Below are 15,861 nucleotides of genomic sequence, written 5' to 3'. Positions count from 1 at the left end.
ACCCCCATGCTGTCTGTTTCAGCCCAGGAGACTCTGCCCGGCCTCAGCCATCACCCTGAACCCTGAAGTCCCCCACCCCTTGGCTCCAACTCTGCTGCCCTCAACAGGGGACGCCTTTCAAGCCCCTCCCCTGCTCCCCTGTTTCCCCTTCCCCAGCTCTGCTCGGCTCTCTGGCCCCCTCGTTGCTCCAGCAGCTGGCTCCGCCCTGCCCAGGGCGTCTGTGCCCTCGGTCCCTCAACTTGGACTCCTGTCCCTGCGGAGCCCGCACCCACCCCCGACGCTTGCCCACAGTGGAGGCTCCGCAGCTGCCGCACTGCCCTTGCTCCCGGCCCTGCCGAGGCCCCTTCTCCAGCGCCCACTGCCCATGGTCAGCGCCAGGTGTGAGCGTCCGTCCTGGGCACATGTCTGTGCCCGGTCAGCGTCGGCCGATGCAGTGAGTGAGCCTGAATGACGAGCCTGGGGCCCCTCACGCCCCTCATGTCGGGCGACGAGGCCGGGCTGCAGGAGGTGGCGCTGCTTCTGCCAGCCGGGCGCGTGCTGGTGCCCCTGGGCCGCGGCCTCGTCCCCAGCGGGGCTGGAGGGACAAGGAGAGCGGGAGCTGCCCAGGACACGGGTGCCCCGCCACCCCGGCGCCGTCACCGTCCGTCTCAGCCCCAAGTTCCCGGGACGGCTTGTCTTCGTGCAGGCGGCGCCGGGACAGCGCGCCACGGACACGGGCGTCCCGAGGCCCAGCGGCTGACGGCGCGGACGTGGAGCGCCTCCCGAGCTTCAGGGGACGCCTGTCTCCCGTCGGGACGTCAGAACCGCGGCGTCCCAGATGTCAGGAGAGCAACACCAAGCGAGGACGGAAGCTCCCTCCCGGGCGAGTTCTGTTCCCACTTGTTAGCCCTGCGTCCAGGTGCTTGGACGACGCCAGCTCAGTTCCTGGGTGTAATTAACGAAGTTCCAGAACGAGACGATTGTAAGCCAATAAAAGGCGGCTTGAGCCCACGTCTCCGTGCCGCTCTGGCTGGCGGCAGGCGGTGGGGCTGCCTGGTGCTCCCGGGGTCGGCGGCAGCCCTGGCTTCTGGCTCCCTGCTGCTGCAGCCGCCCCGGACGGGCAGAGAAGTGGACAGCAGTGACGCCAACCTCAGTGCTGCTGGCAGGAGATTGTCCTGATGTCTTTGAAAACCCCGCACCCTTGCCGTGCCCAGACCCCACCGGCCTTCCGGCCTTCAGACGAGGGTCGAGTCCCCGCCCTGGCTGCACAGGGCCGTGTCTGGTGTCCTCTCCTGTCTCTCTCCACCTCCTGGGCCCTGAGCCTGGTGCACGAGCAGACGCCCCTCGGAAGAAGGAGGGGCTGTGCTGGTGTCCACTGTGGGTCTGCTTGGGCCGGGGAGAGTGGCCGTTCTCAGCCCAGGAGGGACCTGCAGCGACTGTCCAGTGACAGCGCTGAGGATGTGAGAGGAGTAAGTGTTTGCTTCCGGAAGCCACCAGGCAGGTCCATTTTCTCAGTCGGTGTTCTCCGCCAGGCTGCCCGTGTGTGCCAGGCGCTCGGGCCCAGGGCCCCTGCAGGGGTGAGTGGGGAAGCACGCCCGCGGGGCTGCCAGGGCCTGCACCCCCTTGCCAGGTGGGGGCCACCTGAGGTCGCTGCGCCCTAGGTGCCCGGAGGGGGCACAGAACTCGTCCACAAGACCCTGGCTGGGGGGAGCCACTGTGGAGGCCATGGCAGGAGAAGACAGTAATGAAACTTCGGTGACTGACTTTTGGCCTTGCGCCCGCGGCTGTCAGCAGGGCCGTGGAGGCACAGTGCGGCCGGGTGCCGCCGGGCACGGCTCTGCACTGCTCTGCCCGCTCCTCCTCCTTGCCCCCCGCTTCCTGCCCGCCCCCTCCCCAGGCAGTTGTGCTTACGTGTCAGATTAAAGACCACAAGTGCAAAGAGAAACGTCACGTGGGTTTTCAGTAGTGATGTCAATTTGAAGGACATTTTTCAAAACCCACAGGAAACTATCGTAGTGGCAGGAATTTCTTGTGGGGAGTAGAAGTTAATATTCAGCAGAACTTTCCCCCGAAAATGTCCATCTAGAAGTAGATTCTCAGTGCCTGGCATGGAGACAGCCGCCCTGCCGCTCTCGTAGGTAAAACTTGCGGGTGTTTCGCATTCCCTGTTCTAGTCCTAACTGCGTCTAGATTTGTCCTCGGCGACAGCAAAGAAGGCGGGGGTTTCTTCGAGGTATTTTTAAGCGCATTCCAAGCTAGTCGCCGGCTCTGTCCTCGGGCTTCTTTGGGTGAGTGGATCCCACCCTTCCAGGCGGCTCCAGCGAAGGGGAAACACTCCTAGCCTGGCCGCGGCGTCACTGTCCGTGGAAGACGAGTCGCTCTCGCAGCCCTGCAAGCGGCATGGGGGCGGGGGTGCCGGGGCCGTCGTGGGTCAGTTGAGGATGGGAAACGAGGACACGCGTGGCGCGTGGTCCCGGGCGTGGCAGGCCCGTCACTGCCGTCTCGTCTCCTTCCCAGGTACAAGCCGCTGGCGGACACGCTCCCGGGCGAGACGGCCTCAGCAGAGGACACCTGCCGGCTCCTCCTCCAGCAGTGGAAGCTGCAAGGCTGGCAGGTGAGTGACCGCAGCCACCGCGGGGCGGGTTTAAGGTTTGCTTTGCTCCCTCGTTCCCAGTTTATCACAAAGGCCACACGAGGCCCACAGCACAGTCACTCTCCCTTATTCCCAAGGGTGGGGAGGCCTCCTGCCGGCGGTCCGGGCCTCCGACCCAAGTCCTGTTCTTCCCTTGCGTCCCTGGCGGGCCTTGCAGACTGGTGAGGTCCATCTTCCCTTGGCACGAATCGGACGCCCCTGGAGAGCCCTTGGGTCGTCAGCTGGGTCCGGGCCCCTGTTCTCCTGCGGCTGCTCACCCGCTCTGCTCGTCCTCACGTGGTCAGAGACGCCGCTCAAGTCCTGCTCCCTCTGGGGCGAGGCCATATGTCTGAGCCCGGCTCTGGCTCAGCTAGGTCTGCCCACCACACCTGACCCACCCGCGTCTTCCCGGGGCCCTCACGCCGCTATCCCAGCACAGAAGCCGGCAGCAGCCTGTGCCCACGATGGGCTTCGCTTGCAGCCATAGGCCCGTGCAGCTTCTAGTCTCGAGGGCCTGGTTGTCCTGGTATGTGTTCAACTGGTGCATGAAGAGGCCACGAGCTGACCACTGCCTGGTGGTGTCCTGTGCACGGGGCTGCCAGTTTGGTAACGGCACCCTTGGGTGCGGGTCTACCTGCGTGGGGGGAAGGGAGGGAGGAGGAGGAGGCCTGGGGAAGCTCGGACCATCTGCAGTGATGTCATTCTGTGCTGGGGGGCTGCAGTGATGTCATTCTGTGCTGCCGGGCCTCGGAGAGTGCCTGCAGGGCTGAGGCCGGGAGGCCGCCTCTGCTGTCAGTCCTTGCACAAAGGTGATTAGACAGCAGTTTTAAGACATGGTTTTTGGAGGCTCTGGAGAATCCACCATGCCTGACTTCGCTCACAGAACCCCCTGCTCCCCCACGTCCCCCAGTGCCCGCCGCCTCATCTCCAGCGTGTTCCCAGGTCACACACCCCTGCAGAGCTGTGGCTTGTCTCCTGCACTGGCTGTGGGCGCGCGTCAGGGTGTCCAGCGTGTGGGCATACTGGGATTCGTGTCTTGACCGGGGAGGATCCGTGTACATCGCTGGCCAGTGGGGCCTTGTCGATTAAAGGATCAACCAGACCGTGCTGGAGCTGCCGCACGGATGCACGGACACCTTGGCACTTAAAATCTGGAATAATTTACAATAAAAAAGCTGGCAGTGATAATATCAAGGGGATTCTCTTGAGACGATCATCAAAAGGAATTTTAGCCTGGATCTGGGTTTAGAAGATAAATGCTTGCACGCGTTACACCTGTGGTTTAAGTGGTTTTTAAACTTTATAGCTGCTCCTTGAGTACAGTCTGCGTTGCATAGTGGAAGGGGCTCAGCAGATTCTTTTACGTAAATAGAGTGGGTTTTGCTCTAAAACCTTTTTGCTGTCAATTAAGAAATAACCAGGGCCTCCCCTGGTGGCCCAGTGGTTGACAGCTGGGCGGCGAAGCTGCCCGCAGCCTCTGCAGTGCCAGTTCGATCCCCGGCCGCCAGCGAGGGTCCCGCATGGCGCGCAGACCTCTCCTGCCGCCCGCTGCTCCCCTCAGCAGTGTATTTCGTCAGTCTGCCTGTTCTGCTCCCCGCTCTGGCTCTGGTGAATCCTCTCACCCTCCCGTGCATCTGGCCTGTACCCCAGCTCTTGTATAAAAATAAATAAATCTTAAAAAAAAAAATAGAAAAAAAGAAATGACCAGCTGTGGGTCTCACATCACCAGCCTTTCCCTCCCCAAGAAATCATGCACTTTTTCAGGCTGGGACTGGCGAGTCTTGGCACCGCTGCCCGACGTCCCCCCAGCGCCCTCCCATGCCAGCCCATTATGTTTGGAAAAGTGGAGAAAGTCGGATGCCGTGGTGGCTGGCGAGGAGCCCCAGGTGACGGCCTGGCGTGTGCCCAGTGGAAGGACATGTTTTAAAGATGCGTCACAGCGATCTCTGTGAATTGGCCAAAGAGGAATGGAAGGTTCTAGAAAATATCTGCTAGAATTTCATAGCGCATTTCCAGGACTGTTTTCTATCTCAGCAGAGAGCTTTTTCTTTAAAAAATAGGGCGTTTGGGTATGACTTCATTTGTGGGAAAAATTCAAGCAGTTTGAATTAAGTTGTTGTCTGACAAGCTAAATTATTTAGGCCACTAGTTAGTAACCTTCTGCTATTTGTTTTGTGTTTTTTCAGATTTTTTTTCACCCAAATATATAGGTTTTTAGTTCAGTCCTACTTGAAGGTAACCCTGGAAATGACCCCTCCACGCCCACACACATTCGAGAAAAGGCTGTGGCGGGTCCCCAGCCGTGGGGCACAGTCGGCCTCATGGAAGGAGCTGGTGGGGTGTCCCGGGTCCCCAGCAGCGGGGCGCACCCGGGCCTCTTGGGACGTACTTGCGGGACGCCCGGGTCACGTGGAACGGCCTGGGGAGCCATGTTATGTCACTTCTGTAAAGTGGAAACTTTTGAAATGAATTCTAAGTGGAAACTAAATGGTATGATCTGATTTTCACACATTTTATATGAATGCACTGGTTCTAGGCTGGTTTCTTCTGTGTGCTGATCTGAGTGCTATATTCATTTTAAAGCCATCTGGACGCATGGCGAATGGAGAAACAAATCTGTCAGAGTCAGCTCCTGCGATGCCCGGGGTGCAATCCAGCGGGGGCGCGGGGGTGCGGGGGCTGCGGGGGGCAGTGGGGAGCAGGGGCGGCAGGGGGCGCGGGCACAGCCGGGGTCTCGTGGTGGTTTCCGACAGGCTCCTAGAGCTCTGGCCCGGGGGTGTTTGCGGACAGGAACTAACGGCCCTGGGGCCGTCGGACGCAGGTGTCCTGACCGCTGCTCTGGGAGCCGGGCCGGGCCATGGGGCTGGTCCCTTCGGGAGGACCTGTGTCCCCTGACGTGCCAGGGTGGGTGCGCACAGGCCCACGCCCAGCACCTCCAGGATGATGGGAAGGAAGAGGTGAAGTTAGCAGGCAGCGCCGCCTCGGCCACACGTGACCCACAGAGCGTGTGTGTGTGTGCGTGTGTGTGTGTGTGTGTGCGCGCGCGTGTTCACGAGACGGCCCCTCCGTTTTAATGAAACGAGCCTTTCCTCGCTGTGTTTATTCCCTCGCCGAAAATATTCCAGTAACTCTTGCCTTTGTCATCGTCTTGTCACATAATTCTCAAGGAAAGGCCTAGATTTCACGGTGTTTTTTACAGAATTGAGAATTGCAAGATTAACATTTTACCACAACATTAAATAAAATCAGCGGGTGAAGGATTTAGTGTTTCATTACTCCCTAGCAGTACAGGAGCGAGAAGCAAATAAAGGCAGAGCAGGGACCTGCGGGCTCAGCCCTCCCTGCCCGCGGAGAGGAGCCCCCGGCCGGGCGGCCAGAGCGGGCAGTGGATGGGTCCAGCCTTTGTCTCTCGAGGGGCCCTTCCGGAATGGGCTGCAGGCGGAAGGCCGACAGCAGCTGATGAGGTGGCTCTTCCTCCCGCGCTCCCCTCTTCCTCGGGAATTATTGGTGTTGAATGAAGCACCCACAGGGGCCGAGGCGCCTGTAACCAGGCGGTGGGGTGCTCCCGCGCCCCCTCCCGCCACGCCCGGTCCTGAGCACCTGTGTGCTCACCCCCAAGACCTGAGCACGACGCGGCCTAGGCGTGGTGTTCATCCCCATAAGAAACTTTAAAAATAGAAAAAATTGAAGGAGCAAATACAGACTTGCCGTAACCGAGGCGTCCGGCGAGAGCAGCCCGCGTCTGTGTCTGTTCCCTCGGCTGGCAAAACCCTCCTTGCAGAAGCTTCGCTCTCGGGCGGGCAGTGTTCTTCTGCCTGTCCCCGAGCGGGGCCGCGCACAGCGCACACTCCTGTTTCCCGAGTCGCGGCCCCCCGGGTCCCGGGCGTGGCGGGCGCTCGGCCAGGACCATGAGCGAGGGCTGCGCGGGCGAGCGAGGAGTGAGCCTCCTGGCTGTCGTGTCTCCCTCTGGGTGCAGCCACCGCAGTCAAGGCTTAGGGGCTCGGGTGACAGTTTCCTTTAAAGTGTGTGGAATTGTATCTTCCTCCTCTTCACTTTCTTACGCGCGGCATCTGGCACCGGGCGGTTTCTGCGTGACAACTAGCTGCGGCCCTTCCCGGCCCCTGTCCTCCCCGAGACCAGCCCATCTCGCGGAGTCCAGGGCGGTGGGCGGCTGAGTCAGCAGCTCTCGCGAGCACCCTTCATCCCCGTGATGCCAGCGAGTGTGAGGCCACGCGGGGCTCGAAGGCCACGCCCCCCAGGATCACTCTGTGTGTGCACGCACGTTGTGCATGTGTGTACGTACGGGGGCACGTGCATGCACACATGTGTGTGCATGTGTGTGCACGTATACACATGTGTTGTGGACTGTTTCTACTATCATTTCTGTGTTAACTAGGTTGAGGTGCTGCTAGAGCCTCCCACTTGCTTGCCTCTGTGTGTGCTCGTGCGCCACGTGTGTTCTAAGGCTCTGCCATGCTCTACAAACTGGGAATTACAGTTTTAACAAAAGAGCAGACCCAGTTGCAGGGGAGGATGCGAGAGCAGAGGCCCAGCACCTGCCTAGCAGCCCTCCGGCCCTCGCCTCAGTGCACTCGCAGCTTCACCAAGGCAGTGGCTATGCCGGAAGCCACCCGGTTTGAACACGGTCGCCAGGAAGGACCCCACAGACTCTGCGGCGGTCTGCGGCAGCTCCTTCCCGAGCCATCCCAGCGAGCCCGGGGTCGGGGCGGGCCCACCGGCAGGGCCATGAAGCAAAGGCGCCTGCTCTCGAAGGGCAGGGCCGGGCGGGACGTGTCCAGGACAGACCCGAGGGAGCTGAGATCTGAGGGAGGGTCAGTCTCGTGACGGGGCGGGGAGAGGCTGTGCAAGGGAGGCCCTGGGGGAGGGAGCCGTGGAGGGGACGGGCTCTAGGAGCCGTGAGGGGCAGCGGCCGTGTTCATTATCACCCATCAGGAGAGAAGGTGGGAAAGAATCGCCAAAGAATCTGGTGCTGGAGACAAGAAAAACTCTTTGCTGTCACTGAGGTCCGTGGCCCCTCAGAGACCAGACCTCCCGGCAACAGGTGTTTCTTAGGGACGACTTCAAAACGGAGGCCCCGCCGGCACCTCGTCCGTCCCCCCCTCACAGGACAACCAGGGCCCCACCGGGAGACTGTTCTTCAGCAAGCCCTTGCGGGGCGGCCGCTGGGAGCCACGGATACAGCCAAGGGCTGTCGTCGATTCAGCCCCGGAGCCAACCCTGCCGCCCAAGGGCAGCACCGCCAGGCTGGCGGGGCTGGGTGGTCAGGCTGCTGAGCGAGCCCGAGCGTCGTCGACGTGAAGCAATACACCGGCGCTTCGATGGGGGTGCAGCAAAGTCTGGTTTGTGCCTGCAACACGGAGAAGCACACTGTTGGAGAGCAGGGGCAGGGCTGGAGGCCAGTGCCCAGCCGTGGCCCCGAGACGGCGCTGGGCACACGGAGGGGCGGGAGGCGCTGTGCCTGGGAGGGGCGGCGCGGACGCCAGCCGCAGAGAAGGGCTTGCAGACTTGGGCGCGTCTCTTCACGCCAAAACCCTAATTTGGGTCAGGACATGCGCGCACGCTCGTGGAGGGGTCGGAATTTGCTGTCCTGGGGGGCACCCGGGAAGATGGGCCGAGCGGAGGCTGGTTCATGAAAATAAATGCGTCTCAGCACCAACACAGACACCCTGGGCCCAGCCCTGGGATGGGGGGCGCTTGTCAGTGTTTGCTCACAGCCTCATAATGGCCGTACGGGGCCTCCCTGGTGGCGCGGCGGTTGAGCGCTGGGCTGTGAAGCTGCCCGCAGCCTCTGCAGCGCCAGTTCGATCCCCGGCCGCCAGCGAGGGTCCCACATGGTGCGCAGACCTCTGCTGCCGCGCCCGCTGCTCCCCTGAGCTGTGTACTTCGTCAGTCTGCCTGCTCTGCTCCCTGCTCTGGCTCTGGTGAATTCTCTCACCCTCCCGTGTGTCTGACCTGTATCCCAGTTCTTATGTAAAATAAATAAATCTTTATTATTAAATAAAAAAAGAAAAGAAGGGCCTACCCTGGTGGCGCAGGTGGTTGAGCGCTGCCCTGTGAAGCTGTCCTCAGCCTCTTCAGCGCCAGTTTGATCCCCGGCCACCGGAGGAGGGTCCCCCATGGCGCGCAGACCCCTCCTGCCGCCCGCTGCTCCCCCCAGCAGTGTCCTTCGGTCCTTCTGCCTGCTCTGCTCCCCGCTCTGGCTCTGGTGAATTCTCTCACCCTCCCGCGCTTCTGACTATGCCCAGTGCTTGTGTAAATAAATAAATAAATCTTAAAAAAAAAAAAAAAAAATGGTCGTACGGAGGAGCAGCTCCAGACTGGCCACCCAGGACGCAGGGCCGGGGGTCAAGTTAAAGCACAGCAAACACATGAGGGGCCTGCAGCTGCTGCTGTGGAGGGCGCCGCCGTGAGCCCGGAGGCTGTGGGTGTCCCTGCCGCTGCGAAGCCCCAGGGCAAGCACCTGCGTGGGGCAGGGAGCGCGGGTGGCCATGACGGCAGCTCCTTGCCAAGAGGAGACACTACAGGGGCTTCTCCGCCCTCGCTGCCCGCTGCTGAGGCTGCCCAGCCTTGTTTGGGTTTGGCTTTAGTTTGCCTTTTATGATGTGTGGGGGCGGGCGAGGATTTGTTTTTAAAGTGCTCTTGACCCCGGCACGACTTCCACCATGAACTATGTACCGGCTCCCGCGGTGATTCACTCGTGAGCCCAAAATACGAGTTTTTATTCGTCACTGCTTCCAGTACAGGTCACACTGTTCTAGGTGAGAGTAATTAATTTTTCTTAACCTATAATTATATGTAATTCAAGCCAAACCACCTTCTTCAAATACCAGAAGATACAGTGACTCTGTTAGATGCGCGTGGCTGTAATTATCTCTTCTTTGTTGAAGTCAAACTTCAAGAATAGTCTATTTATAACAAAGAGAACTTGTATTTTCCCATGAATGGATCCTTTGAGCATATTTAAAAGTACATTCAGCAACATTCAGAGCCAGACTGAATATTAGGCTATTTCTATTTAGTAGTTTTTCAAAGCTACCGTGAAAACATAAAATATTATAATATTGATGATAAGATAGAGACACGCCCAAATAATGGTCATTGTTAGAAACGCAATGAATCAAAGAAACAAGTGGGGGAAATGTGAATTCGGCCTGGAGAAGATGAATTTTAGTTAAATGGCTGCTTTACTGTACTTCTTGAAAGGATAATCCTTATTGTTTTCACTGTTGTGGGCCTGGAACCTGGTACAGGATCTGGCATCAGGAAGACTCTGCAAATGTTTGCTTTATGAATGAAACAATGAGTGGATGGATGGATGGTTGGGTGGATGGATGGATGGGTGGATGGATGGGTGGGTGGATGGGTGGGTGGATGGGTGGGTGGGTGGGTGGATGGGCAGGTAGATGGATGGTTGGGTGGATAGGTGGGTGGGTGAGTGATGTGAGTGTTGTCTGAATAAACGGATAGGACAGAGAGGTGATAGGATAGATGGGTGAATAAATGTGCGACAAGGAAAATCGGGAAAGATGTGAGAGGCAGTGTACCCGAGTGCTGTGTGAGAATGATAGAGAGCTGTGGGTGAGGGACTGCTCCTTAGCGCACATGAGCAGATCCTGGGCTCTGGGAGCCTGCTTCTGTTTGGAAGAAATTGCCTGGTAGGTACAGAAAGTGCTTGGCATGGTAAAAGTAGAAACTGTTTGAAAGGAGCACAGTGACATTCTCAGAGCAGCAGGAAGGAAATCAAGTCTGACGGGGAGTTATTCAGACATCAAAACACATGAAGAAAGACTGTATTTTCATATCATTGTCAAGAAAGCTATTTTAAAAGCTGGGAACAGATTTACGTTGGTAGGGCACTTGTGAGCTACAAGGGCAGATCTTTGCAATGCTAATATTATCGTGGAAGAAGACGATGCAACTATTTAATGCAGCTATGATATCTTATATGCTGACTTTAGATCGACAGTATTTATTACACCAGTGCTAATGTTTTCAGGGGGAGGGAGATTAGCGTTTTTAAAGATTAATTTCTTGTCAGTAATAATAGAAATAAAGCATTTTTTACAGAAAAATAAACACGCATGCACACCATACCCTGTATCATTGCACCATCCTTTGTGGTAATTACTAATGAAGACATTCCCGTGGCTGCGAGCACAGATGCAGGCACCCACAGGTGGCTTCCAGCAGGCGCCCACGGCAGCCGTGACACCCCCAGTCCACGGCTGTGCACAGGGTGCTGCTGGCCCTCCGTCGCCCTCCAGAAGGCTCACTTTGCTTCTCTGCTCTCAGGAAGTGTGGGGGAAGTTAAAGCAACAGTAAATAGCATCTCTTGTAAGGAGCAAAAAGTGCTAGTTCTTCAGAGATTAGTAAGGAGCATACTATGGAGGCCTTGAACGCTAACGCCAAGTCTGTACTTTAGCACATGGAGCCATCGAGGTCTCCGAAGAGGAACACGTCGGAGGCAGTGTGCAAGCCGAGTCAGGGACAGGAGGGGCCAGCGGAGGGAGTAAGTGCAGGCTGTGGGTTCGCAATGACCCTGCAGCAGAACTGTGGGAATCCCAGAAATAGGGAATTTGACATCTTTGTCTCTTGAACTGCATTGGGTGAATGTTTGTAAAATGAATGAATTCAAAAGATTTAATTATGGAAAATGAATTTAATTTTCCTTCTTTACTTGACCAGTTTCTAAATACGTATTTATTGAAGCATCACCAGTTTACATGTGAGTTTCCGGAGCACGCCTCATCATCAGCGTCTGTGTCTGTGCCTCATGGTCTCCCCAGAGTTCTGGTGTCCAGGACCTGACCCACGTCTCGCCCCTGCCCGCGGGTCCCCGCCGTCTGTTCTCTGTCCCAGAGTCTGTATTTGTCCTGTTTGTCCACCTGTCTGCTTCTCAATACGCCTCGCACGCGTGAAACCACGGCCAGTTTCCTTTCTGCATTTAACGTACTTCACTTACATAATTCCCTCAAGTTCCATCCATGTTGTTGCAAATGGCAAGATTTCGTGAGTCTTTCTAGCTGAGTGGCGGTCCCCTTTCTGTGAGTGTGAGCTACACAGAGCACGTCTTTATCTTTCGCCTCTCGCCGCACTCCTGGGTTGCTCCCACACCCTGACCGTGGTGACGAACACTGTGGCGACCTAGAGCCGTCCCCGACCCGGCGCGTGGGCCAGCGCCATCACGCAGGTCCCCCCGCCTCCCGCCACGGCCCCACCACACTGGCGCCTTGTGTCAGGGTCCTCGGCCGGGGCGGGGACGCCGCTGGCCTGGGCGCGTTTCCCTGACGATGCCCGGTGAGCAGCCTGGGGGACGTGTGCTCATCTTTTTGTGGTGAAGGATCTGTCTTGACCCTCTGCCCGCCTGTCACCGGGTTACTTTGCGGTTGTTGAGTTGTGTGAGTTCTCTGGCTGCGTTGGACAGTGATCCCTTAGTGGACATGTGATTGCAAATAGCTTCCCCAGTCTGTTGCCTCTTTGTGGCAATCACAGCTTCTTTCCCTGTGCAGGTTTGTTATTTTTTTTTTTTTATAGTTTGATAGAGTCCCACTTAGGTTTTTTTCCTTCTCAGTTGGAGTCAAATCTGCAAAAGCATCCCCAAGGTTAAAGTCAAGGAGCGTCCCGCCTATGTCTCCTGCGGGTAGTGGATGGTTCCAAGGCCTGTGTTCAAGCCTTGCGTCTACTTTGAATTGATTTGTGTGTTTGGTGTAAAATATGAAGTAACTTTTTAACATATGGGCTCACGTTACAGCTAGTGTCCATTAAATAGGCTTTTTTCATTTCAGTAATCCATTTCCTTTCCTTTATTTCTCTTTAATGTATGTAAATTATGACCTTTACATTTTCCAGCATTATCCCAGACCACAAATATTTCACAGTCAACTTGACTATTCCAATTGGTCTGCAAATAATGGTGAAACCAGGTATTCGCTGGGTGACATGGATGTTTTATTAAAATGAACTTCTTATTGCGAGGTGCACTCCAGGCTGAGAGTTCACTGATCTAGCTGTATCTTCAGGGCTGAAGAGGCACTTATCCAGGAGATGATTTAGAGAAAGGCTTGAAGATAGAAGAGTAGTCTATGTCAGGCCAGAGAGGAGAGGCCAGTTCCCAGCTGGCACAGCGAGCCATAGGGCTTAGTTCGAGAGAAGACAAACCTGAGTGCACTGAGGAAGCGCCAGTCTATAGAAAATCTATTATCCTGAAAATCATGGCTTGCTATTAAATAATTTTTAGAACTGAAGGTAACACATTACGCCTGATGTTCAGGAGCTCACTGTTAAGATAGTTTCATAAGGCGGATTCATGTGGATCCAGGATAATTTAGGGAGCTACTGAAATTGTTCAGACAAGGGAACAGGACGTGAATTCTAGTGACCTCACTAGGACTTAATGGGACCGAGGGGAGCAGGGACAAGCGGCCTTGGCTGACTCAGGGCCCCGGCTTGTGTGGTGAGTGGTGATGCCTCTGTTCCAGAAAGGGAACAGTGGGGAGGCAGGGATGTAACACTGGGTGGGGGAAGTGTAGCTGTGGACATCTTCAGATTAAGGGGTTCGTGGGATCCCCAGTGGATGGTGGGGGAGACAGGATGAGAGGCTGGGTGGCTGCAAAGTGTTGAAATTACTATGGCCAGTGGGAGGTGGGTTCTGGAGGTCTGGACTCGGGAAGTAGGTGTGACAACGAGTCTGTAAGCAGTAAAACCCGGGGCATGCTGGACAGGCCAGGAGGATTTCAGAAAGTGAGAGGCGTGCGAGTGGACAACGCTGAGGACGGCCAGCCCGTGTGGATGCTATAGGCCCGCGGGAGCCCGCAAGCGAGAGCCACCCCAGAATTCCAGGAGGACTCGGAGGACAGTGTGACTCAGGACCCAGCAACTGAAGGTGTGGGCCACACTCCAGCATTGCCAGCACCACCCGGGAGCCTGCTGGGAATTACTCATCACGTGACGCCGTGACAGTGTCTGTGCAAACAGCATTAACTCTCCCGGGCACAAGTCACACGTGCATCTTCTTAAGTCCGGAAGAACCCATGGATGTCACCAAACAAGGGCCCTGTGCCCACACTACAGATGCGGAGATATTTCCACATTAATTCATTTTTCTCAGTTCCACTCATATAGACAAAAATGTGTGTCATATGAATGGCCAAGGGACAAGAGGTATAATTTTAATTTGTAAAAACTGTCTTGAAGAAGTAGTTCTGAGTCAGAAACACGTAACATCCCTAAAAATGGCCTCATGGGAGGAGCGGCGGAGGAGGACTCCCTGAGCGGCTCTGCAGCCTCCAGGCCACCTACACCCGTCGCACCTGCTGTTCCAGAAGGTGTCTGTGCCCCCACAGCCCTCACTCCTGAAAAATCCCTGACAACTGTAGCAACAATGGGAGCTTTCGAAGTCATCCTGACAATTCTGCTTCATCTTTTTAAAACCTGACACTTCAAAAAAAAAAAAAATCCCTAATGGTTTTCCAATAAAAGTAGCGATGACTCTAGCGCACAGATGGCTCACTCCTCAAGGAGGCAGGACCACACTGATGTCTTCACGTCCAAGGACGTCTGCAGCCTCCGGCCCTGCGGCCTCGGGCGCGCCCAGCGGACACTCAGCCGCTGCTTCCCTCTGCTTCCTGAGAAGCATCTCTGTTTTAGGGGAGCCCAAAATCAAGAATGTGGGTGACTTAGCCTCATCTGGATGAACCTGAACTGTGGGGATTGATAGGGCACACGCAGGCACTGATCACAGACCGACTTCTCAGGAGTTTCTCCTAGAGGGGAGACACGGCCAACACTGCCCAGTGTCATCAACAGATGATGTAAATCCCTGAAAACTGAGCAGTCCTGTGATTTTGTCTGTGTCTCCTGATAAAGAAAGATTTCTAGATTTACATCCGGATAATCCCTAGCCTGGTGAGAGCAGAGAACTGCAGAACGAAAACGCATTATTCAGAGTGATTCTGAGGAAGACGCCTGAACTCCTGCTCAGGTTCATTCCTTTTTTTTTTTTTTAAATACTGTGGGTCATCTACTGTATCTCTTTATTTTAATTTTTTTAAGATTTATTTATTTATACAAGCACTGGGTACAGTCAGAAGCGCGGGAGGGTGAGAGGACTCACCATAGCCAGAGTGGGGAGCAGAACAGGCAGACTGATGAAATACCCTGCTGAGGGGAGCAGCGGGCGTGACAGGAGAGCTACATGTGGGTTGCTCCCTGAGCAGCTGGGAATCGAACCCGCACTGCAGAGGCTGTGGATTGCTTCACAGTGCTGTGCTCAACCAACTGCGCCACCAGGGGTCAGTTTCATTCTTTAAGGAGAGGAGAGGCTGTTGCTGGAGGCCTGGCACAGCTCCGATTGCCCAAGGAATGGTGAGACCTCCAGTGAGTGTCTTCATTTTCCAAATAAATAAAATTAAATACACAAACACACAAAGCCAGTCCCCTGGGTGGCTGTAAAGCACACCCAATGAGCTAAATGAGTAATTATTAAGAACCCCTGGACTGTGGCGCCCGCACACTGCCTGGCCACCCCAGTCCTTGGCCAGGTCTCAGCAGGACGCCTGTGGCGGGGTTCAGCACCCCCTCCTCTCGCAGCGTCAGCCTGAGAGTGCACCTCCACTGGGGCTGTTGTGGAATGGCGCATCGGAAACCCGCCAGGGCCTGGGGCTGTTTGTCCTCCCGCCCGGCGTCCCTGCATCTGTCGTCCAGCCTGCCGCGCCCCAGTCACCCAGGCCTGACCCCAGCAGCTGCCCTCATCCCAGGGTGTCCTCTTGGGCCTGCCTGTCCAGGTGTCTCTCCTCCTGCACCCAACGCCGGGAAGACGCCACTTAACGCACAGCTGGGCTGCTCCCAGCCAGCTCCAGCGCCTGCGGGAGGGCCACGTCCAGGGGTCTCAGCAGGGCCGAGCAGTGGGGAGAGGCCGCAGGTGTCCCGGGAAGGGCTCCCTTTCGTGCAGGGAGGAGCGGCCTTCTGCCCCGTCAGGGGTTCCTCAGAGTCCTGACCCCCGCCCAGGGCGTGCTGCCTTCATCAAGTCCTCGGGTGAGTCTGGATCCCAGCTCTGCACGCATTTGCCTTCGGGGCCTCACATCCCGCAGCAGCCACAGCCCAGGCCCGGGGCTCCCTCCTGCTGGCCCCAGACTTGTCCCGGCAGCAGACAGCGCCACCTGCTCCTCCTGGTGACTGCCAAACTCAGTCAGCGGTTGGAGGGGAAAAATGCAAATTATGGAAAATAACCA

General features: G+C 56.6%; 1 protein-coding gene across 1 annotated transcript in view; it reads left to right on the top strand.

Annotated features, from left to right (window-relative positions):
* The window catches only part of MYO16 (myosin XVI), a 250,269-nt gene that overhangs the window by 194,694 nt on the left and 39,714 nt on the right, over positions 1 to 15,861 (top strand). The window contains 1 exon segment of the mRNA XM_037528697.2: positions 2,497 to 2,593. Within this exon segment, the coding sequence (XP_037384594.2) occupies positions 2,497 to 2,593 (97 nt within the window).

This window comes from Talpa occidentalis, unplaced genomic scaffold (assembly GCF_014898055.3).
Source record: "Talpa occidentalis isolate TD23 unplaced genomic scaffold, MPIMG_talOcc4v2.1 talOcc4.5, whole genome shotgun sequence".
NCBI lineage: Eukaryota > Metazoa > Chordata > Mammalia > Eulipotyphla > Talpidae > Talpa > Talpa occidentalis.
The sequence above is the reverse complement of the archived record's forward strand: the minus strand, read 5'-3'. Positions and strand labels throughout refer to the sequence as shown.